Source organism: Rhinatrema bivittatum, chromosome 18 (assembly GCF_901001135.1).
Source record: "Rhinatrema bivittatum chromosome 18, aRhiBiv1.1, whole genome shotgun sequence".
Lineage (NCBI taxonomy): Eukaryota > Metazoa > Chordata > Amphibia > Gymnophiona > Rhinatrematidae > Rhinatrema > Rhinatrema bivittatum.
Genome location: NC_042632.1, coordinates 35,879,920 through 35,904,923, shown reverse-complemented (window position 1 = coordinate 35,904,923; position 25,004 = coordinate 35,879,920). Strand labels below are relative to the sequence as shown.

At 43.4% G+C, this 25,004-nt stretch overlaps 1 protein-coding gene across 4 annotated transcripts; it reads left to right on the top strand.

The window, feature by feature from the left end:
- The first annotated feature begins 1,274 nt into the window (after positions 1-1,274).
- On the top strand, positions 1,275-13,825 carry RPS14 (ribosomal protein S14). 4 transcript variants are annotated; one of them, XM_029583805.1, is made up of 5 exons: positions 1,275-1,379; positions 2,613-2,763; positions 3,228-3,389; positions 4,939-5,015; positions 5,718-5,803. In XM_029583805.1, the coding sequence occupies exons 2-5, from the start codon at positions 2,615-2,617 to the stop codon at positions 5,786-5,788; spliced, it is 459 nt and encodes a 152-aa protein (XP_029439665.1). In that variant the 5' UTR covers positions 1,275-1,379; positions 2,613-2,614; the 3' UTR covers positions 5,789-5,803. The 4 variants fall into 4 exon arrangements, with proteins under 4 accessions (XP_029439665.1, XP_029439667.1, XP_029439666.1 ...); XM_029583807.1 differs by lacking the exon at positions 5,718-5,803 and adding an exon at positions 13,706-13,825 and having other exon boundaries at positions 1,289-1,379; XM_029583806.1 differs by lacking the exon at positions 1,275-1,379 and adding an exon at positions 1,401-1,422.
- Positions 13,826-25,004: the final 11,179 nt, after the last annotated feature.

The following is a 25,004-nucleotide window of genomic DNA, read 5'->3' as shown; positions in this document are numbered from 1 at the left end:
AGAGGTCTTGAACGAGTAGATGTGAATCGGTTATTTACACTTTCGGATAATAGAAGGACTAGGGGACAGTCCATGAAGTTAGCAAGTAGCACATTTAAGACTAATCGGAGAAAATTCTTTTTTACTCAATGCACAATTAAGCTCTGGAATTTGTTGCCAGAGGATGTGGTTAGTAGCTGGGTTTAAAAAAAGTTTGGATAAGTTCTTGGAGAAGAAGTCCATTACCTGCTATTAATCAAGATGACTTAGGGAATGGCCTCTGCTATGGTTTCTTCTTAGTGTTTGGGTACTTGCCAGGTTCTTGGGGCCTGGTTTGGCCTCTGTTAATGGACCCTTGGTCTGACCCAACACGGCAATTTCTTACATTCTTATGACTCATTATTTACAAAGCATGATTGAGGTGTAGGTATCCCCCCACCATCCTCCACAGTCGATCCAAGCAAGGAATTAGTTTAGTTTTAATTCTATGACCTTATCCTCTCTTATCCCCAAGTCATCTAACTTCCAACTAACTTGTGTTTTTGGGGGGGGAATCCCTGGCTAATCGCGAATGAGGGGTCATGATACCAGATCCAGCCCTCGTTCCCACTGAGCTGGAAATGCAATGGAGCTGAAGGAAAATGCCAAGTCACAAAAAGAAAGGTGTACAAGTTTCTGCCTGCTTTCCAATTGTGAAAAACAGAACAATTCGGAATACAGGCCAGGATAGGACTAGCTAAGGCTGATACTATTCACGCCAGCGCAGTTTGACTTTGCGTAAGCGATGATAACGCCGCTCAAGAAAGACAGCAGCAGCTAAACGAACCACTGAGCACGTGGATCTAAGGCATATGTTTACAATTCGCACTCGAGATGCACATATTAACGCAAGGCGTCATTACGACAAAAAACGCAAGTCAAGGCATATGACCCTATAGCAAATGACGCTCATAGAGATGTCTGCAGGCACCAGAGAAGCACAGCTTCTCCGTTAAAGTAACTAACAAACTCTATTAGTAAAGAAAACTATGCTCAAAGATATGTATTTACTAGCTTTTATCTCGAGACATCTGGCTATCTATGATCGATTTCTGTCGTACACTACATTTCATATTTTATCCAAACATCACCCTGCCCTTATACCGGAAGACCGGCGGAAGCCATGTCAGTGAGGGGCATCAAAGCTGAGCACAGTATGTTTTTCTTTAAAGATTACAAAATCATATAATTAATATATTAAAATATAAATAGTGCAGGACTAACAAGTTAAATGAATATATGTATAAATAATACCTATTTTACGTATCAGAAGATACTACTTCCGGGAGGAAACGGTGACCTTTGCCCCCGCCAGTGAGGCTCTTTCCTTTCCTGTAGCGGTTTCGCGAGCAGACGGAGAAGTAAGTGAAATGCCGTGGTGAGAATCTGAATTAATCCTTAAAGGTGATGGGCTGAAGGCGTTATCTCCTGTCTTACTGTAGAAGGGGAAACTGTCAGCACCCTGTATCAGGTGGTATTCAAGGAGTCTTGATGGCGAGGATGCAGGACGGAAGGCATTTGACTTAGAAGTAGGGCCGGAAGCTAGTGAGGCCTGATGCAACTGGGAGTGGAAGAAGGAGGTTCCCGAGCTAAACGCTTTTGCCTTATGTCTGCAGTTGTATTTTATAAAAAGTAGGCTTTTTGATGAAGCGGTTGTACTAATGAAGCATGCTTGCTGTCAAGTGTTTCCTTTTGGACTGCTTTCTAGTGTCTCAAGGCAAGGAGAGCCAGGTCTGATTCCAAACAAAACGGGATCATGCTGTCTCTAATACAAGCCTTGCCGTAAATAGCATTACATTTCTTCTACATCAGATTCGCAAGTTAACATGCCAGTTAAACAAGATGCCACCACTTTTTTTTGTGCTGTTAACTTTTTTATGAGAAGAAACGGCTGCAGTGTAACTTTTATTTACTGTACAGTATTTATTATAAAACTTATTTTAGCTTATGAGCTAAGCAATTATGGTTTAAATAGCAAAGCAGGCACAGTGACTAGAGCTTTTCTAAAAGTATGCGTTTTGCCACCTACTAGTGTTGGTTAGGCCAGTTGTTTATAAATTGCTGCCACGCTGTCCAAATGTCTGAATAAGTGGTTTAGTGGGAAGAAACATAAAGGAAAGCTGCTATTACAAACATAGCCTATAGTACTACTTATAATAATCTTGAAGTATACGATTTACTAGTGGCTATGTCTCTATATTGTCTGAAGTCTTTTAAAGCATTAGTACTAATTAGATTCTTCAGACTATAACATGGACTGCTTTTTGTCTTCCTTCTGTTGATTCACCTGTGTTATGTTTGCACTTGTTTGAAAAGAAAAGGTATGCATATTTTATTATGACTAAATTGTCATTTTTTAAATTCTCCTGTATGTCTATTGCTCATTCTTTGATGCTGTCATAAAGTATATTTTGATTATTCAGTTGTCGGTTACAACAAAGTCATAGAGATTTTAGTTTTCCTTGTCTATTCCATAATCTCAGACCATCCATGTTTACAATTTGTGAAGGCTCCTTCTACTTCCACTAGCATAAATGAAACTAAACCAGGGCACTATCAATCTTGCTCATACTTTGTTGTTGCTGATCTTATAGAAATGGCTCCTCGTAAAGGTAAAGAAAAGAAGGAAGAACAGGTCATCAGCCTTGGACCTCAAGTTGCTGAGGGTGAAAATGTGTTTGGAGTCTGCCATATCTTTGCTTCTTTCAATGACACCTTTGTCCATGTCACCGATCTTTCTGGAAAGTGAGTAATGCTTGGTTATTTCTTTCTTTAAGACCATATAATGACTTCAGATATTCTCTGTGGGTTTTAGCAGGTCACTCTTCTGATATAGATACTGTGTTTTTAATGTATGTATTTCCCTGGCCCCAGAGAGCTCTGCGCTGTTTGGAATACCTCATCACTTTTGTAAGTAGGTGGAATGGTGAACCTTTTTCTGCCCAAATATTTATGCAGTTGCTACTGGTTATTGTGGTTGGTATTAGCTGTAGCAGTGATTATTACAGCACCACCTCAATCTGCAAGTACCTTAGATGTTATACTGCATATTTGCAACTGTTCGTGAGCACAGCAGAAGCAGACGGAAGAATGAACCCTTGAACCAAGCTGGGTGCTGGTTGATTAGCACTGCTCAAATACCAACAGACTATCTTTCTAATCTTTGTTAGTTCTTTAGATAACACTGGTTTCTATCTCTGCCTTTCTAGAGAAACTATCTGTCGTGTGACTGGTGGGATGAAAGTGAAGGCAGACAGAGATGAATCTTCTCCATATGCTGCCATGTTGGCAGCTCAGGATGTTGCCCAGAGATGCAAGGAGTTGGGCATCACTGCCCTTCACATCAAACTACGTGCAACAGGTGGAAACAGGTGTGTAATTCGGAGCAGGTGCTCACTCTTAATGACAGATAGGAAAATAAGCATTCATTGCTACTGCCTAAAAATACATCGAACAAGAGAAAGCAGAAAGGCATGGCCCTATGTTTTTTTTTTTCTTTTTACTTATATGTAGCATATGCCTTTTTATTGGTGGGTTAAGGTGAATTTCATTGAACTATTGTAGATATATCTGTTTCAAGCAGCTTACGATCTGACCCTTAGATTTATCAGAATGCTATAAATATAGTGGAAATAGCACCCGCAATTTAAAAAAAAGGGACATGGTTAGGCTCATTACTTGGCTATCATATCGCATAGACAGTTTTCACACAAGGTGTGATAAATTTATCACATCTGTGCTATTTTTAGCATTGCATGCTGATTAATACATCGCAGAGAGAGAGAACAAGCCTCTGTATAGAGTCAGTCTGACACTCTCTCTCTCTCTATATATATATCTATATATATATACCACTGTAGAGGGGCACTTTGAATCGGTGGGGGTTACAGAATCATTTTGGGGTATTGATAATAAAATTGACATTACTAAAGATTTGTAGCCATTGCAATGGATGAAAAGTATAACCAGAGCTGCTCTTGCTCTCCTTCTCTCTCTTATTGTGTCTGTTAGGGCCTGAACACGTGTGTTTAAGGCCCTATCGTGAAATGATAAATGACCTGGTACATTTGTACTTGTGGCAGTTGAAATTGAGGGTAAAGTGACTTGCCCACAAGTTTTCAGCCTGCTACTCTAACCACTTTTTGTTAATAGGTTGGTGCAAGTAAGATGCCTTCTTAATGACCAGAAAAAATTGTGTGTGTTATCGTTATTATTTTTATTGCAGTCTTGCATTGATGTGTACATGCATGAGTTTGTCAGCATTTGTGGCATGAGCATGTCTCTGTCTCTGAGAGGGGACTGCCCTTGGGTTCTGTTTTTTTGTCCCTTATAGTCACATCCATGCTGAATTTGTTTTCTGTTGTATTTTGGAAGTTAGGTGGCATGCTATGCTAGCACAGATGAAAACAGTTGTTGGCCATATAGTTTACAGTTTTTGATTCTAAAACAGAACATATGGACTTCTCAGTATTGAGTGGAAGTAGTTTAAAATCTTGTATCTACAAGTCTCTGCTGCCAAAGATTGAGGCTGTCTTTCTCTCTAAACCCACCCCCCTTATTCCCCCAGAATGTCTGGGCAGTATAACCTTGCCAATCGGGAGGGCTAGAAGGAAGTCTCATTCAAGGCTTGCCTTCTGTGTTCCTCAAATAAAAGGTTGTGACCGTCACAGTAGTAGTAGCTATCTTTCACTTTCTAAGTACATCCAGTCCTAATAGGCAGACTCAAATGAGTCTTCTGCACTGTGGTCTGAGCCACAGGGGCAATAGGAATGCAAGTCCTTTTGTGATTATAAACTTACTGGTACACAGTTTGGTCTGTGACTTTGTTGGCTTACAGGGTTGTCACTGGTAGGTCTTTCCTCCAAATACTGTAATGAAATCAACTTTTTTTCTTTTTTTTTGTTTTTTTTGTTTTTTTAGGACCAAGACCCCAGGACCTGGTGCTCAGTCTGCCCTCAGAGCTTTGGCTCGCTCTGGCATGAAAATCGGCCGCATTGGTAAGGGTTCCTTGAAAGTGACTCTGACAATAGTGGAAATAGTATTTTACAGCGATGTGACGTTGTCATCTCATTAACTGCTTGCATTTCCTTGCACTGTACATGGCATTTTCTTTCTCCTTTCTAATAAGATCTGGAGCATAAGAAAGTTAGTGCAGGGTTGTGCACTTGAGGGTGCAGAAATTCCAGGGAGCAGTTTCTGATGGTGGGGGTGAGAAACTTTATCTACCAAACAGGAAAGAGACCTCGGGGTGATCATATCTGATAAATCTCAAGTTGGTGAAACAGCCAGCACAAGACGAAAGCTTAGGGCACATAAGTAGAGGCATAACAGTAGAAAATAAAGAAGTGGTAATGCCTCTGTATAGAACATTGCTAAGACCTCACTTGGAATATTGATCCAGTTCTGGAAGCCATACTTCCAAAAGGAAGTCCAGAAAAGGGCTACCAAAATACGTAGGGCGTAAGGATCTAAATATGTAGTCAGAGGAGAAGAGAGACAAGGTGAATGATAGATGTTCTTATACTTCCTAGGTATAAGTAATGCATTAAATAAGAAGCAAACTTTTTTTCAGCGGAAAGGAAATTCTAGAGCTAGAGGCCATGATATGAGGTTCCAAAGTGATAGACTCACTTTTTGATGTTGCTCCTATTTCTTCATGGAAAGGGTGGTGAATGAATGCATTGAATGGCCTTCCACAGGAGGTGATGAAGGTAAAAACAGTAGCAGAATTCAGGAAAGCATGGGAGCATCCTTCACTGTAAAGATGTAACAGGAAAGCCAGAGATCAGCTGGGGTCTGGCATGCACCAAGAAGTAAGTTGGGCAGACTTGGTGAGCTTTGCAGCTTTTATGTGCCCACAGTCTCTCTCTTATTTCTAAATTGCACTTGAACGGAATAGTGAACCCATTGTGTTAGTTACAGAAGAGAATGCAAACAAACCTCTCATATTTGCACATACAGTTTGTGCTTCTCCAGCCTGATATTGTGCCATTGCTTTTAGTGATTGAATGACTGTTCCTTGTGAGCAGTAACTCCATTGGTATGACTAGCTGTGATTTTAGGTTTTTAGATTGTCCAGCTTGTTGTTTTCCCAACCAGTGTGATCAGACCTGATCAGGTTTGCCATGGAAAAATCACTGTTCCTGATGCTCGGATCCAGACTAGCACCTGGGCTCTGTTTTTCTGTACCAACATGTTGTGTACTTGAACTGCTAATACGATGTAACCATTTAATACATAATCGACAAAACACCATACACAGCTTGGAAACTTTTTTACTTGTGAGACCAGACCTCATATATTATGTGAGAGAACTTTTTTTTGTGTGTATATACCTATTACTACATGATTAGCATCATATGTCGTCTTATTTAAGCTTTTGTAATCATTGGTCTTGGTTTCACTAATTTTTTAGCAATGTTTTTTAAATGTATATTTTTTTTAGTAACACTTATTTCACGTTGAGCAATTAAACAACACGGCTGGAAACGCTGAAAGATGTGAACGAGTGACAGCAGAAAATTTTGGAGCAATTAAAAGAAATAATATATCGCCCCTGACGAAGCATTTAAGAAACACGAGCCGTGTCGAATATTATGATCGCTCCCTCAGCGTTTAATCGCTCAATGTGAAATAAGTGTTACTAAAAAAAAAATGAGGTCTGGTCTCACAAGCAAAGTTTCCAAGCTGTATATGGTGTTTTGTTGATTACATATTTATATCTTTTAAACATGTAGCAGATCATTTCTGAGAGTGTGTAATTGTGCAAGCCTCTTTCTTAATTAAAGCATGAGCCTTGGAGAGTGGTAATCAATGGTCAGCATGCAGGGCATGGATAGCCTAATTCTGCTGTGTGCATCACCCAGTGTGCACAACACTTCCTCAACTTCACCCTCCTGAGCTCTCTCCTTTTGAGTTAAACGTTCAGCCTCTGGCTTACTCCTACACTGAGTGGGATAGCAAGTGCATGCAGAGTTTTTTTGGAGCAGTAGCAGTGGTGGAGCCACTTCTCCCTTCTCCTGCACTTGTATATAGGGGTAACTGGCCCATGGTGACAGGTTTGTGTGTGCGTTGGCACCCACTCTCCCTTTGTTTCAAAATTTGGAAGATAGACTGGCTAGGCCCTGCGCTCGGTCTTCTCTGAGATGCCGCGTGATAGGCTGCAGCAGCATTTGCTCGCCGCCTTCTGCGCGTGTCTCGCACAAAACAGTGACTGATGTTGGTTTGCGCCTGCGCGTTCAGGTTGAGTGTCCATCTGGACTGTGCAAATTGGGTGTACGTAGTTCATGCATTCCTTGGATCCTAGCACCTAAGCTCTTCTTCATAAGAGAAGTATGGGCTTTCCTAGCATGTAGCCAGATGGACTCAGGGCCAATGGGTTTATGCTCCCCTGCCAGCAGATGGAGACCGAGTCAGGTTTCAAAGCTGACATCACCCTAGATACACCCCTGCAGTGACCTCAGCCCTTCAGAATTTCTCTGTCTCCAGCGGATGCAGACATGCTTTCCCTATGGGGATCGCTGTACCTTTTGGAAGAAAAAATTCTACTTTTAAATTGGAGAAAAGGTTGAGCCCCGCTCTCCTGCTGTGATACCTAAAGATCCCTCCCCAAGTTGAGAAATCCTGATGTGATTTCCATTATCCCTCAGAGGTGTGCCTTGGTCTGGTACCGGGGTTTCAGTAAGACTTCCTCTGGTCTCCTTGCTCGGCGCGCCCTACCAGCGTCATTCCTGATCCCATTAGTGTAAGGGGACGTGGGCTTCTGAGCAAGTTGAGTGGGCACCCCCTCCCCAGTGGGCTAGGTCCCACTTTAGGTTGGTCGGTACACTATGTGGTAGGCAGCAGCGGCGCCATCTTGTGTGCGTTTTTGTGCCTGTATTGCCCACCATAGAGCTTCGGTATGCGCAGTGCGTATAATGCTGCGTGCTTATGTACGTGCACAACTTAACTAGGCACAGAATACAAGTAAAGCTGGGGGCACAGACTGTGCATGCGCCTCACTGTGGCCCGTAATCTGTGCACATATAATTTTAAGCGTGAGCCGTCTGAACTTAAAATTACCATTGCCAGTGTCTCCGGCAGCAAATAAATATAAGCACCTTTCTCTCTGTGCTGCTTGTCATATCAGGGCTGCACAGTCTGACCTGGATTCTTGCTTTTGTCAGCCCTGTGAGGAAGCCCAGGGAGAGTTGGCCTCCCCAGACTTTGCTAAGCCCGGCTTCTCCCATTCAGTGGATGGGTCAGCCGCAGTCTTAACTGAAAGTACCCTGGATCTGAGTACTGCCGGGACTGGGTCATCCATGGGAGAGGGAAATTTTAGCAGCACCTACCCAGGTACCTCCTGGGCTAGGCATGGACCCAGCCACTTTCTCTTGGTTGAATTCTTTCAAGGCCTTCAAGCCTTCGTACAGGCACAGTCTGCTACCTCACTTGCCCCTGTCCGGACGGAACCTCAGCCAGTAAGCCCTCCCTTTCCCAGTCTTATTGGCAGACTGGTAGGGACTCAGACGGCATGTATGAAGAAGAGGATCCAGGTTCCTTGGAAGCTCCTGAAATTCCCCCCCCCCCCCCCCCAGTTCAGAACCGTATTGGACCATGTTACGGTTTTTCCATAGAGATGAATTGCCAGCCCTGGTTTCCCAGACCCTGAACATGCTGGGAGCTCCTACTGCAGGCTGTGACAGAACCAAAGAAGAATCCATTCTGATTTCCCTATGGAAAGCCTCTTGCTACTTTCCAGTACTGGACGCCATCCAAGAGTTGATTTGACCTGGCATGGGATGCCCCAGAAGCAGGTTTTAAAGGTGGACGAGTGTTAGAAGCTCTATAGCCACTGGATCCAGCAGCGAGAGAGTGTTTGCGTTTCCCTGAAGTGGATGCACTGGTCTGTGCCACCTCTTAAGTGAACAATTATCCCAGTGGAGGGAGGCACGGCCTCAAAAGATATGCACGATAGGTGGATGGAGTCTATCCTTAAATGGGCCATTGATGCCCTTTAGCTTGGCCACCCCAGAACATTTTCCAAGATCATGGTGGTTGTAGTGGCAGCACTGAGAAAAGATAGAATCCTGGGGCACCCGTACTTGGACGACTGGTTGATCTGTGCAAAGTCCGTAGAACAGAGTCTCCAGGTGACCTCCTTGCTTCAGGAACTCAGGCCGTAAACCTGGATGAAAGCAGTCTCAAACCCTCCCAGTCCTTGGGATATCTGGGAGTCCAGTTTGACATCCAGCAGGGCAAGGTATTCCACCAGACCATGTGAATAAGTTGATGACCAAGTATGCCTGTTGATGAACATGATAGCACCACTCCATCGGGCATATCTTCAAGTCCTCGGTTTGATGGCAGCAACCCTGGAAGTAGTGCCGTGGGCGAGGGCACACATGCAACCACTTCAGTGCGCCCTGCTATCACGTTGGAACCCACTGTCTCGGGACTATTCGATTTGTCTCCACTTACCAATGGAAGTATGATCTCTGTTCCAGTGGTGGCTGCAGGAAACTCATCTGAGCAGGGGTGTACCCTGGCCCCTCTGAACTGGCTGGTTCTCACGACAGAGGCAAGCCTCTGGGGCTGGGGAGCTCACTGTCAGGAACTGATGCCTAGGGGCATTGGACCAAGGAAGAGGCCCTCTGGAACATAAACCTCCTGGAAGCCCGGGCAGTCAGATTGGCGTGTCTACAATTCAGCCACATACTCCAGGGTCAAGCGATCCGTGTAATGTTTGACAATACAGCAACGGTAACTTACATTTATTTTATTTATTTAAAAACGTTTCTATACCGTCGTTTAGTAATGCACCATCACAACGGTTTACAATTAGGCATGTAAATAGGTTTGGTTTATAAATTATCTAGAGTGTGCCAATAAATATTTCGGTTACATGTTTCAATAATATACTCTATATGGAAAGTGGATTGGAATTTCCATTTATATGATTAATAGGATAATCATATACATTTTATACTGTTCTCTTAAATTAATACTTAATTATGATAAAACATAATAAAGTAAGCAATTACGCTTTTAGGTGACTTTCAGTTGTGTGTAGGTGTTCTTACTCATCAACCTCATTGTGAAAGGCTTTTTTGAAGAGACATTTTTTTTAAAACTTTTTTTGAAGAGTTTTAAAACTTTCATTAATCTTATTTCGAGTAGCATTCTATTCCATAATATTGGACCTGCTAAAGATGGTGCTCTCTCTCTAACTTCTGTCAGTTTTGCTGTTTTGACCGAGGGCATGGTTAGAGCTTTATTGGCTGATCTGAGATTTCTCTGGGGGACATGCAATCGTAGTGCAGTGTTTAGCCAATCAGCACCCCACCAGGATGGAATCAAAAGCCAGCAAGTGTCACAGAAGATAGACCTCCTTATGGAATAGGTGGAAATACATCTACAGATGTTCTTAGCCTCCCACATCACAGGAACAGACAACATCAGAGCAGACTTTCTAAGCAGGGAGAGTCTCTGGATTCAGGAGTGTGGGTGTTGTTGGCCAAATCTTTTCAGCTGGTAGTAGATCGCTGGGGCCTCCCGTCCATCGACCTGCTTGGCTGTATCTTACAATGTGAAGGTTCCCAGATTCTTCAGTCACAGAACAGATCAGTTCACCCTGGGGACTGACGCTCTCTATCAGACCTGGCTGGAAGAGGAGCTGCTGTATGCCTTCCTTCCGTGGCCCCCTCCTGGACAAGATCATTTGCAGGATCGAGCGCCACAGGGGGTTAATCCTACTAGTAGCTCCAGATTGGCCCAGGCGTCTGAAGTATGCAGACTTGCAGAGAAACCCTGGATGCCTCCCACCACCCAGGAGTCTGCTACAGCAGGGGGGACCGGTCCTTCACGAGGATCTGGCTTGATTCTGTTTTACAGTCTGGCCCTTGAAATGACTTGCTTGATAAAGCGAGGATCTTCGGCGGCAGTAATTGGCACATTGCGCCTTGTGTGGAAGTTCTCTGTGCCCCTAGCATATGTACAGGTCTGGAGAGTATTCGAGACCTGGTGTGAGGAACACGGTGTTTCCCCTCGAATGGGTCAAAATCCCACTAATTCTGGAATTTTTGCAGGATGGCTTAAATAAAGGTATGAACTTTAACGTCTTGAAAGTCCAGGTAGCAGCGCTCTCCTGTTTCAGGGGCAAGGTGAACAGAATCTGCCTATTGGCACATTTGGACATGACCTGTTTTCTGAAAGGGGTAAAGCACCTTTGGCCACCCCTATGGTGGCTGGTTCACTTTTGGTATCTTAATCTGGTATTGGAGTTTTTTGCACATTGGCCAAAAGGAGGGTCCTGCAGTCTTTCCTTGTGTTTTATTAACCCTGAAAACAGTGTTCCTGGTGGCTGTATGCTTCACAAGTTGCATCTCTGAAGGCATTGTTGTGTCGGGAACCGTTCCTCCGAATGACTCCCAGGAACATGACAGCTTGGTACCGTTCCATCCTTCTTGCCCAAGGTAGTCTCCGTTCCATCCTTCTTGCCCAAGGTAGTCTCGGACATTTGAATGTCAGTAGGCTTTTGGTGCGGTATCTGGAAGTTTCAGAACCGGTAGAAGGAAACACGGCAAACTGGCTTTGCGAGCTACCATAGCTTGCTGGATTAAGGAGGTGGTCATAGGAGCCTGTGTGGAGGCAGGAAAGCCAATACCCCCTTCATGTTAAAGCTTATTCCACTAGGACTCAGGCAGTCTCGTGGGCGGAAGCTAGACTGCTGATTCCCGTTGACATCTGCCGAACGGTGACGTGGTCCTCCTTGTACATCTCCAGGTTTTATCGCCTGGATGTTCAGGCCCAGGAGGATGCAGCCTTTGTAAGTGTGGTGTTAACCGGATCACAGGCTGCTCATGCCCCGATCGGGAGTAGCTTTTGCATATCCCATTGTTTCTGAGTCCATGTAGCTATGTGCTAGGAAATGGAGAAATTACTTACCTGATAATTTCATTTTCCTTAGTGTAGACAGATGGACTCAGCATCCTGCCCACGGCTGCTCAAGAACGGTGACCACGATTTGTCCGTGGAGTGGATATCTATTCCAAGAGATTAGGGGTAAGCCATCATCTAGGCCCTAGATCCAGGGCATCTGTAATCTGCTGGGGTTCAGTGTTTGGTTGAGTACAGTTATGGTTATTCATTTTTAATCCAAGCTTTTTTGATAGTACGTCCACAGAGGCTTTTGAAGAGAAGTTAGCATGGGGCACATTTAAAACTAATTGGAGAAAGTTCTTTCTTACTCAACGCACAATTAGACTCTGGAATTTGTTGCCGGAGGATGTGGTTCGTGCAGTTAGTATAGCTGTGTTTAAAAAAGGATTGGATAAGTTCTTGGAGGAGAAGTCCATTACCTGCTATTAAGTTCACTTAGAGAATAGCCACTGCCATTAGCAATGGTTACATGGAATAGACTTAGTTTTTGGTTACTTGCCAGGTTCTTATGGTCTGCATTGGCCACTGTTGGAAACAGGATGCTGGGCTTGATGGACCCTTGGTCTGACCCAGTATGGCATTTTCTTATGTACTGAAGGGCTGAGGTCACTGCAGGGGTGTATCTAGGGTGAGGTCAGCTTTGAAACCTGACTCAGTCTCCATCTGCTGGCAGGGGAGCATAAACCCATTGGTCCTGAGTTCATCTGTCTACACTCAGGAAAATGAAATTATCAGGTAAGGAATTTCTCCATTACATTATACTCTCACTTTCGTTTGAAAGTGGGTGGAGGAAGTAGGATGCCCTGCTGCTTCTGGTTCTACCTCCCAATAAAGATAACCAACTAAAATGGGAGAGATGGGAAGAGAAACTTTGAGAGAACTGAGACTTTTCATTGAAACAGCAGCTTCATGAGATGCAGCATCTTTTATTGATGGGCTTCCTGGGAACATTACTTAACGATACACAAACTGCTTGTATATTCAGAAGTTCCCTGTACGTACCCGGATCAGTCCAGGCAGCTGGGTTTTGCCTCCCTTTCAGCAGATGGAGACAGGAAAACTTTGAGAGAGCCCTCTCTTAACCTGGTGTGCCACTTGATGTTCCTCGGTATTTCTCTGTCTCCAGCAGACGAAGGTTGTGCAAAACCGGTGGTTCTGACCCAAGCTTACAGAAAGAAGAGAAAAGCAGATCTAATATAGGAACAGAGGTCCTGCGGACACAGCGGCCTCCTGGGGAGTTGTGCCTGTAATGTTTTGGTTTAAGAGTAAATTAAAACTAGGATGTTGCTGTTTGTATGGAATGGTATAACTCATGATCTGTTTGGCAGAATTTAAATTGATCCTCACTCTTTTTTCCCTCCTAAATGGTGATAACAGGAAAATGTATTTTTAGTTCATTAAAAAAAAAAAAAATATGAAGCCTATGAGAAGTTACTTTAAAAAGATGCTGCATCAAAAGGCCTGCTTGTTTTTGTTGGCCATGAAAAGTTCTGCCGACAAGCAGAGAATATCCAAGAAACAATATTTCAGAGCCAGGACAACTCAAGCTTTTACAGACACCATTTTGCCAGATATTTTCCCTTTTTGAAATTTAAGCCTCTTACTGCATTAATATTAGCTCTAACAATGTTGGTGCATACAGGATTGTTTATATTTTGGATTTCACAGTATTTACCTGGTTGTAAATAGTAGGTTTGGGAATTGCTACTTCTAACTCTGGAGTTGTATTTCTGAGGCATAAGTAATGAATGTCTTTCTTCTCCCACAGAGGATGTTACCCCCATTCCCTCGGACAGCACTCGTAGAAAGGGTGGTCGCCGTGGTCGTCGGCTGTAGATTATTTTGATGGATATTCCTGTTAGTAAAAAAAAAAAAAAATCTGACCAACTTCTTGGCTCTGTGTGTGTTTTTAATACTGGTGAGGACCTGAGACAGCTCTGTCAAACCATATGAAGTTTGTATGCGGCAGAGCTTCTCCATGTATGCACTTTATTTCATGTGAGTAATTCTGTGGCATCTCAGCATAATGGAAGTATAGTGTTCTAGCCCGGTAACTGTGCAGTAATTCACTTTCTAGCTTTCTGTGTGTGGCGACCAGGCAGATCCTAAATAATTACGTTCTACTTCAGCTACCCCTTCACTGATATTTTTAAAAACTCACAGAATTATCAGACTTAAAATAAAAATGTTTTGCCACTAGAGGGTGCTCTAGGTCAGTTGCTTGTCATAATTCTAAAAGACAGGCCCCTTTGTCTCTGGTGTTGGAGCTGTATGCATGCATTAATTTTTGTCTGGTGCTTCTGAAAAATGATGTTCCATCTGTTAGAGGTAGTCTCAGAGCTTGAGGTGATTTGACATCTGAAAGTTACATTTTAAGTCTGATTTTTATTTTTGTTAGAAACTGTCATGCAGAGCATCTGTGTTTGATGCCAAGGCTGGGTTTAAAAAAAGATTTGGACGAGTTCCTGGAAGAGAAGTCCATAAACCATTAAGGGGGCCTTTGAGAAAGCCACTGTTTTTTATGCCTGGGATAAGCAGCATGGAATTTGTTAACCTTTATTCTACCTCATACTAGAAGTAAAAATTCCAGTGCCAAGAAAATGTTAAGCCAGCACCTCTCTCTTTTCATGGCAGTGTACTAGTTATTGCATTTCCCTGTGCGGGTGCTAAGCAGGATGCACAATCTGACACCCACATGTTTTGTGTGCAAAACCCCTTGCTGCAGCAGAAGTGCAGTCTGGGTGCATCTTATTACATTACATCCTAAGTAAGGTACTTGCTGGCTAGATCAAAGCTGTGAATATCCTCCCCTCCTGAGCATTTATTTAGCCATCTAAGTTTCATTAGGGTGCTAACTTTAGCTGATCGGTTTTGGGGCAGGATCGAAAGTCAGAGGCTAGCCAAAGCTAGGCACTAGCAGTCCTAAATCTGGTTGTCCAGTCTTCCCCCGAGCACTTTTTTTTTTTTAATTCCTCTCCTCCCCCCCCAATTCACAGATCTCCCTCCCTACTTAGATTCTGACAAGGAAGAATAACCATCACCTATCCTGCATCCATGAAAAGGAGACACCTGCCCAAAATGACTTTTCCTGGGTCCTGCATCCTCCTTTCCCCTGCAACTCCAAAATAGCACCCCCTTTCCTACTCAACTCCCATCCTCTAGGAAAGCCCAGTTTGGCACCGTTGAGTGGGCAGGACGTCTTGCTTTCTCTCTGCTCAACTTCCTATGTTAAGTGGGAAGCCTAGCTCCCTAAAATCCAGCTAGCCAAATATTGACCAGCAAGATTTAGATAGTTTTTATCTGAAAACCTAGCCAGCTGTGTTCAGCTGAAAATTCACCTAAAGATGTTAGGCGATTATCATGGCCACTCAGTGACTTTGCAAATGTGAACTTGTGCTCCACATTTAGAAAGGAGCAGTAGTACCTGTGTGTGATGGCTGGACATGGATAGTTGGACAGAGGTGGAAGGGGGATGTGAAATGGGGGAAAACCCCCAGGTATTGGCGAGTGAAGTCTCATGCTGATTCAGCTGGAAACCCAACAGAAGCCGGAGGAAACAGCTTGGTCCTTTTGGATACGGACTTATAACTGTATGGGTGTGGAGCTTGGGTATGCTGATGACACAAAATGTAATGATGGGAACATAGCCTCAAAACTATTTTAAACCATGACTATTTTAAGTGCTGTGCCTTTAACTATATGAAACTCTAAAGACGAAACAATAACTGTAACCATCAGTCACTGGATTTTTTTTTTTTAATCGAAAAGTGAGCTGGATGAATAAATCAACAAAAGGCAAGAACTTTATTTCAAATATTTATAATTTGCCTATCCACAATACTAGACCGGTAACAATAAAAATACATAATATCAATACACAGACATAAAACTGAAAAGAATTAAGAACCCCCCCCCCAAAAAAAAATCAATATATAAAACAAAGGCAAAGACCAATAAATGAAATAAAATAATCATATAAAACCATTCCATTGTTGTATGCAGATAGTGGAAAATCCAGTAATTCTATTCATGACCCATTTTTATATACTTTCTTCCAGTCCCTGCTTGGCACATGTTTTAGAGAAATGTTTTGCAAACTAGGGAGCCTTCTGCTTGGCTTATGGGGAACTGTTGAAAACCTGCTCAGTTGCATGTAACCCTCACTTTAAGCAAACATTACACAAAACAGTTTCCTAACTTGTAGCCAGATGGACTCTGGACCAATGGGTTATGCTCCCCTGCCAGCAGATGGAGACAGATTTCAATGCTGATGTCACCCTACATACACCCCTGTAGTGACCTCAGCCCTCCACTATTCTCCATCTCCAGCAGATGGTAGATGTACCTCCCCCTATGGGGATTGCTGTACTTTTTTGGAAGGAGAAATTCCTCATTTAAATTGAGTGATGATGGACTACATCAACCATCAAGGAGTAATCAGGAATCAGGTAGTGGCTCACGAGTGCTGGAGTGAAAAACATTCAGGCAGACTTTATCAGTCAGATAAAGTTAAACCCCAGGGAATGGGAGCTGTTAGAGGCAGTGATGTGTCTCATTCATGGAAGATGGGGGGGGGTATCCCAATCAAAGAACACCAAGGTCGTGGTTTTACAGCCACTGAACAGAACACTATACAAAGGAATCGGAGCTCTGATGTTGCCATGGACTCAAGGGATTCTTCTTTGTCTTCCCTCCCATGGCCTCTGGTGGACAGGGGATTACGGCAGATAGAGAAACATCCAGGCAATGTGATCCTGGTAGCTCCAGAATTGCCACGTCGACCATGTTTCCCAGATCTGATCAACATGGCCATAGTTGGGCCTCTGAGTTTGTCATTGGTCACCTTGTTACCTTTTCCACCAGGGCCCAATATTTTTGGGTTGGGTGGCTCACATCTGTCTTGTGGCTTCGCTTCTGAGAGTAGACATCTGAGATGGAGGGGAAATTCAGAAGCAGTTATTTCCACCTTATTGCAGGCTAGGCAATCTTCTACATCCTTGATGTATGTGTGAATTTGGAGGATCTTCGAGTCCTGGTCTGCTGTTGACTGAGTCTGTTCAGGCTGTGGTGTTGCATATTTTGGCTTTTTGACAGAGGTTCTGGTCAAGGGACTGGCCTTTAACTCTGAAGAGTCCAGGTAGAGACACTGGGTTGTCTCCAGGATAAGGTGCAAATTCTTGGATGAGGCAGTTCAGAACCCGGAGTAGCCTTTTCAGCTGATGCTTCCTTTGACTTGGTATGTACTTCTGCTAGGAGTTTGGCCTCCATTGTGGTGGCTAGGAGACTTCTGTGGTTGCAGAACTGGTTGGTGGATTCAGTTTCTAAAACCAACTTGACAAAGCTTCCTTTTAAAGGGAGTCTGTTATTTGGCAAAGATCTAGAGAAGATGGCTAAAGTTTGGGGGATTCCAAAATGCTTAAGTTTCCCAGAAGACAGGCCTAAAAGTATGTTATGTCCACCACAGAGCCAAAATAGACTTCAGGATTCCAGAAGATGCAAACAGAGGAGGCCTTTAGGTAGTCAAGTCTAGGCCTTACTGCTTCCAAGAGAAGCAGTAAGGATGGAACCATAGCAATGGCAGGATCTCCCTGTAGTTTTTGTTTGTTTATTTAGAAATTGTAGGTACAGTTGTTCCATATCCCAATGGTTTACAAAGTGACATTCATAGTTATAACTCCAAAAACCAACCAAGAAAGAAAGATTGGTTACAGGGATGGTATTCATAGGCAGGCATTAATATCCATAAAGTTAGATTTTCTAATAATAAAATTGATCTAGTTTATATGGCAAAGAGTATGGATTAATAAGACGAAATGATAGTTTTTATATCATAGCCGGTGGGTTGTTTTGAGAATCTCGCATTCTCACGTTTGATTTATTCTTTATTTTTCAATTATTATCTTTTGCCCCTGTTTTTGTGGTTCTACATATTTTGATGTTTTAAGTTAAATTATATGTGATTTTGAATAGCTAGGTTGTTAATTCACATTTAAATCTTTCTGACTGGTGAAATACGTAATTTCTCAGGCAGAGAATTCCAGAGCTTTGGACCCGCTATGGAAAACACTCAATCTCTTATTTGCGTCAGATTTGTGCTCCGTATCGTGGGAATAGTCATTTATTTTGAGATCTTTAGTGTTCGCTGAGGATTGTAAGGTTGTAGTGTCACTGCTAACAAGCCGGTGTTATTGGAGTGAAAGATGAATATTAAAGTTAATATTTTGTAGTAGATTCTGGATTGTACTGGTAACCAATGCAATAACAGCAGCGAGAGTGTAATGTGGTTATATTTCGTGGTTCCTAATATCCGTGCTGCAGCATTTTGGAATAGAGGTAGTGGTTTTAAATGGCTTGCAGGAAGACCTAAAATGAAGGAGTTGCAGTAGTCAAGGTTTGAGAAGATTGGAGTTTGCAATACAGTACAGAAGTCTGCAAAAGTTAATGGTTGTTTCAACCTTTATAGTATATGCAACTTGGCGTAACCTGTCTTAATTTACTGGGGTGCATTTTCATTGTGAGTTTCTCATCGAGCTGTACACCTAAATCCTGTACTTGATTTGAGGGATGAATTTGAAAATTACCCAGGTCTAGGGCAGGTGGTTTAACTAATGATGGGTTTCTACTCAGCCAAATGATCTTTAGGGTTTAATGCTAATTTAAGTTGTGAAAGTTCTTGATTTGCTTTCATATAGGTACAGAGGAACGAAGCTGTATTTTCAGATGAACTGGAGAGTGGGATGTAATCCTCTCTAACTTATAGTGTGAATGTAACCTTGTAAGCAGTCCCCCCTCAATATGGCTTGAAGGGTGTGGTATATAAAAGCTTTTAAGTAAATAAATAATGACTTGAAGCTTGTCAGTCAGTCTGGGTGCAGCACAGGAGGACTTCTCATGCACCCAAGCATAGTGTAAGTCTCATTACCAGTAGTGGGGGGAAAAAAACTACTGTTGTCTTGGTGCGGAGCATAGTTAAACGTCACTTATAGTACTGGGTCCATTTCTGCAGGCCCTGCTCTTATAAAGCCGTTCAGAGGATGGAGACTTTATAGGAAGGTTGCCAAAGTAGTACAAAGCCTGCAACCCAAGCCCTACAGAGGGAGCCTTAAGGGATTGGAAATGCCCTCTCTGAAGGAAAATAGGCTAGAAACATTCATCTCAGGCTTCAAGGGCAAGGGACCAAGAACTAAACTTGGAAAGAGGGAAACTTGAGTTACTTTCTGCTTTGGAAGCATTACCCAGACAAGCTAAAAGCCAAAACAATAGAAGCTAGGGACAGGTACATAGGATGGGAGTAAGAGTATTTGGGGGAAGGCAGGGAGTGAAGTAGAGAAATGGGTGGGGAGCTTGTTGGGGCACTGGATTTTGGTTTAGATAAGGAAACATGCCTGTCCCTATCCAGAATGGCAGAGGACGCAGGCCCAGTGCAAGGGTATTGGACCCCATAGGCAAAACTCCAGCCGCAGGGACCAAAGGAGTGCAGAAAAGCAGCAGGGAATATTTTTGCTAGCTTCCACCATCTCAGGTGAGAGCTGGTGTTTTCAGTGCTGCTACGACCCTGGAAGTGAAGCGGCGTGGCTGTGCTGCTGAAAATCATTGCTGTGGGTGAGAGCTGGCAGCGTGAGGAAGGTAGAGAAAATGGCAGGGAGCACATTGGCAAAATCCCGCCACGATGCCAAGGCTAGGCCTCCGTCGATGCCTGATTGGTCCAGTACTGCCACTGCTGCTCTAGGCAGCTGCCTAGTTCTTGCACTAGACTTGAGAGGACCAGAAGGAGGCAATGCCAAATCTGATTTACGGAGTGGCAGTAGGGCTGCATGGAGCTCCCAGGAAAAGATGGTGAGGTGCATACGGTGATGGTAGGGCTGTGGTACCTTCTCAAGCACAATTGGAGAGCTGGCTGCTGACTGAACATGGGCAGCATGAGGATGCCACTATACTTTCCAGCTAACTACAAACCTGGATTAGAAGTAACCTCCTGCAGTCAAACTTGTAGGGCTGACAGCTGAAAATCTCCACTCGTGCAATGGTAGGCAGGTGCCACTAGATGAGTCAAAAGGTCTTTATTTGTCAACAGTTTATCCCTGTAAGAAATGGCTCATGGGTAGCTCTGTTCCTCTTGACTATCTCAATTTTCAGAACATTCTTGCTGTCACAGATCCCTGGAAAAGCAAGTTTAGACACAATACTTTTAGCGTTGCTTGTTCAGCTGCCAGGGTACATGCATGCAGCCCGATAAAATCCAATCACATTACTTAGTAGAGGCCACAGGTGAGTGGAAATGCATTAAAAAACTACAAGATAACTCAAGCTTATCAGAGTTGAGATAAGCCTAGTCCTAATCTCTGCCACTGTAGAACCAGAACTCCCAGGATCCAATAGAAGAGCTAGAAAAATCTCCAGAATTTGGATCAGTATGTGCAAAAACCTTTTTCAGAAGTTTTGTTATTTGGAGTACAATAGTGCATCAGCTGTGTTAGTCTGCTTGGATAGTTAGAAATAAAGATTGACAAATGAAGAGTGAATGATACATTTCTATTAGTCCAATTTAATATAGTTGTGACTAGCTTTCAAGAGCTACAGTATATCCTCTTCATTGAGTCAACTAAGCTAACCCATCGGAGCAGTGCCACTAAACTACATGTACGTTTTGAAGAACCTTAGCTTGCAGAAAGGTGCAGTCTAATATGGACATGGCAGTGTAGCCAGGGTTACCAAGTGAGGAGCAGGGTCCAGCCACTGCCAGGCATCCTGAGCCTCTGCTGCTGTGACATCCAAGGGGGCTCCTTGTACTGGGGCCCAGGTTGCCATCTCCCCCCACCAACAAACTGGCCTTGGACATACCACAGAGTAGGTATTGCCCTACTGCACAATTAGCCTCCTGAATAACTGCTAGTCTTATATCAAATTATTACACTAATAATATTATTGATTCTCTGCTTCTTTACTTCCTATCTCGGTACAATAATCTTCTGCAAACTCAAAATAATTTCCCACAAGGGCACATTTTGCGCACACACAAATGCTGGTTGTACCAAAAAACATGCTTTGGCACTTGGTTGACTAAGACAATTTGTTTACAGTTTTTAAAAAGTGTTCTTAGACAGAGGTGGGAGGTGCTATTAACTCCTCTCCCCCGCCCCCCCCCCCCCCAAACCAAAAGAAAAACCATTGTCTTCCTGTTTTGGGTTCAGTTAATGTCATATATATATACCTTTCAGGCTGGCAGGAATCAGGACTGCCTTTTGGGTACAGCAGGAAAATTCACCAAGGGTGAAGGAGAGGAAAAGAGCCAGGCTATGAGTACAGCCCTCGACCCAACCTCTCTTAAAACCACCTTGGTAGACCTCATCATGGTGGGAAGAGGGCACTATTGCATTCTGACTAACTGCCATCAAACGTTGGGCAAAATCCGGTTTTAGGCATCACCTGTAAAAATAAATTTGTTACAGGGATGTGTGGGGGTTTTTTTTGTTTTGTTTTGTTGCTGTTTTCTTTTGCACTAAAATACATAAATGTAGCAAAAGGACATTTTGGATTAGGGAAGCCAGTGCATCATTTTTACTGTGCAATGTCTGCTCCAGGCTTCTTCTTCCTGTCCCCTCCTGTTCCCTACACAAGACAGAAGGGGAGGGGTTGGGGAAGGGAGTAGAGCAGCTTTACTTTTTCCTCTGGCTTCATCCCTCTCCTCCTGTTGCCTATAGCTGCTTGGGAGTGGAGGGGCTGGAGAGGGAAGCCAGGTCTTATGCTTTGGCAATGATTTTCTGCTATTTTGTTACCAAAAAGGAAAAATCTTTTTTTTTTCCAATTGAATTTTTAAAAATGCATCACTATGGTTTGTTTTTTTTTAAGAAATCACAGTCAATACAAGACAAATTCAAAGTGAAAATATAACACATGGAACTTAGGAGAACTAGCTTGCAACAAGTCCACAACCCTGGACGAGAGAAAGAAAAGTGTTTCTTTGCTTCAGTCAAATATTTACATTGATGGCCAAGCCCTGGTCACTTTCTGTACAGAACCCACTACACGTTTTGGCGCCCCACCACGTGCAATACCAGGATCATAGAAACATAGAAATGACGGCAGAAGAAGACCAAACAGCCCATCCAGTCTGCCCAGCAAGTTATGCACTTTATCCTTTTTTTTTTTTTTCTTTTTCTCTCTCCCACCTGTTACTATTGGCTTCCAGTACCCTCCAGCCCTAATTCCCCTCCACCCCACCACCAATGTAGAGAGCAGCGCTGGATCTGCATCCAAGTGAACATCCAGCTCAATTAGGGGTAGCAACCACTGCAACAAGCAGGCCACACCCCTGCCCCATACTCTTACCCACCCCTGGTTTTTATTTATTTATTTTTTTGGAGATGGCAGCCCTCCATCCTTCCGCTCTGTGAAGGTGGAACACCAACCACTGGCATCCCACTCCGTGAATGCCTCTGTGGCTACTGCCGCTCTGTGCAGTGTTTTGCTGCCTCCTCTTTATTCACGTCCTCTAGACTTGATGGATCCACAGTGTTTATCCCATGCCCCTTTGAAGTCCTTCACAGTTTTAGACTTCACCACTTCCTCCGGAAGGGCATTCCAGGCATCCACCACCCTTTCCGTGAAGAAATACTTCCTGACATTGGTTCTTAGTCTTCCTCCCTGGAGCCTCAGCTCGTGACCTCTGGTTCTGCTGATTTTTTTCTGACGGAAAAGGTTTGTCGTCGTCTTTGGATCATTAAAGTTTTTCAAGTATCTGAAAGTCTGAATCATATCACCCCTGCTCCTCCTTTCCTCCAGGGAGTACATATTTAGATTCTTCAATCTCTCCTCATATGTTATCCGATGAAGACCCTCCACCTTCCTGGTCACCCTTCTCTGTACCGCTTCCATCTTGTCTTTGTCTCTTTGTAGATACGGTCTCCAGAACTGAACACAGTACTCCAGGTGAGGCCTCACCAAGGACCTGTACAAGGGGATAATCACTTCCCTTTTCTTACTCGATATTCCTCTCTCTATGCAGCCCAGCATTCTTGTGGCTTTTGCTATCGCCTTGTCACATTGTTTCGCAGACTTCATATCATTAGACACTATCACCCCAAGGTCTCTCTCCTGCTCCGTGCACATCAGCCTTTCCCCCCCATCGAATACAGTTCATTCGGATTTCCACTCCCTATATGCATGATTTTGCACTTCTTGGCATTGAATCTCAGCTGCCATATCTTTGACCACTCTTCCAGCTTCCTTAAATCCCGTCTCATTCTCTCCACTCCTTCCGGCGTGTCCACTCTGTTGCAGATCTTAGTGTCATCCGCAAAAAGACAAACCTTACCTTCTATCCCTTCCGCAATGTCGCTCACAAAGATATTGAACAGGACCGGTCCCAACACAGATCCTTGCGGTACACCACTTAAAACCGCTCTCTCTTCAGAGAAAGTTCCATTTACCATCACACATTGTCTTCTGTCCGTCAACCAGTTTGCAATCCAGGTCACCACCTCGGCACTCACTCCTAAGCTTCTCATTTTATTCACCAGTCTCCTGTGCGGAACCGTATCAAAAGCTTTGCTGAAATCCAAGTAGATGACATTGAGCGCTCTTCCTTGATCCAATTCCTTGGATACCCAGTCAAAAATGTCAATCAGATTTGTCTGACAGGATCTTCCCCTGGTGAATCCATCAGATCACTGCAAATAACCACGGTTTTATCTTCAAAGAAAAGTCTCGAAATGAGTGAGGTAAAAGAAAACAAAACAAATGTATTCCTGATAGTATACAATCACTTAGAGGGGAAACAAATGTCACCTAATGCCATCACCTGCTGCCCTAGCTAAAGGAACAATTTTTGCCAAAGAGAAAAAGATTTAATAGATCAAAGTTTCAGTGTCTCACGGGTGAGCTCCCTTGCCTTACATTTGAGTGGCATCATCACTATCCTTAGTGCAGTAGGGGACTTTGAGGTTTGTAAACTGAGATGGCCTATTTCATTGTTCTTTCACATATCACAAAGAATTTTTTTTTTTTTTGTTAGATAAGTTGTAGGAAAACTACCAAAAGCTCCAGACATCTGAAAAAGGTATAAAGATTTTTATTTTTATGGTTTTTAGTTTAAGATCTCCCCTCTGATCTCCTCACATGGGGTCTTTTGTGATTCAGCTCTCTACCATCCATCTAGAACAGGGGTGAGCAAACTATGGCCCATGGGACAAGTGCAGCCCATCAAACACTTTTTTTTTTTGTTCTGGCCCACCTATCTCTTACAAGAGCTGCATGATGTGTGGCCTGCCGACGCTATGACCTGTGTGTCCGAGTGCCTAACATCCTCATCAAAGGATCAAAATGTTGCTCTTGATAGCACCTGAGCAGGCACCTCAGAATGTTGGCGCAATGGGCTGGAGATGATGTGATTCCACCCTTGTTTATCGCGAATAAACCCCACATACTGATACCTTTAATGATGTGCTAGTGTGGGGTTCTTACACCCTGCCACTGAGGGCCCACAAGGCGGTGGGCCTGATGGTGACCTGCTGGTGGGCTTCCACATCCATATGGCAGGAAGAAGACGGCGACCTGGGGAGAAGAATCAGATGGCGGATTCCGGTGGAAAGGGAAGTGAAGGGTGAGAGGGAGGGAAAGGGAGGCGGGCACTGAGTGACTTTAAGGGAAGGGGTGAGCAGAGATGAGGGTGAATGACTGAAAGGTGAATGAGAGAGAAGGGGGAGGAAGTTTGTGGGAGTGAGAAAAGGGTAGAAGAGTATGTGAATATGTGTGTGAATGAAAGTGTGTATATAGGGGAGAGAGAGAGAACAAAGTTGGTGTGTTCCCCCCTCCCCTCCACCAATCCACTACAATCTCAGGGTGATTGGAAATCAAGGATGGAGAGGGGGAAGTTTTGTATCCTTGTTCATTTTAATTATTGGGTGTTATTTGATAAGTCTGCTGTTTTGAAATATTTAATTGATTTTTGGGAAGTGTTTTTTTTTCTCCTTATTCTTAATTATTAGATTCTATTTGTGACCTGTTTTGAAATATTATTTTTAATATTATGGTTTAATATGATGATTGATGGCATATTTCTTGATTTT

Coding starts and splice junctions, on each gene's coding strand:
- RPS14 (XM_029583805.1), top strand. CDS start 2,615: ATGGCTCCTCGTAAAGGTAAAGAAAAGAAGGAAGAACAGGTCATCAGC. Junction 2,764..3,227: donor GTCACCGATCTTTCTGGAAA/GTGAGTAATGCT, acceptor CTGCCTTTCTAG/AGAAACTATCTGTCGTGTGA. Junction 5,016..5,717: donor CATGAAAATCGGCCGCATTG/GTAAGGGTTCCT, acceptor GGCCTTCCACAG/GAGGTGATGAAGGTAAAAAC.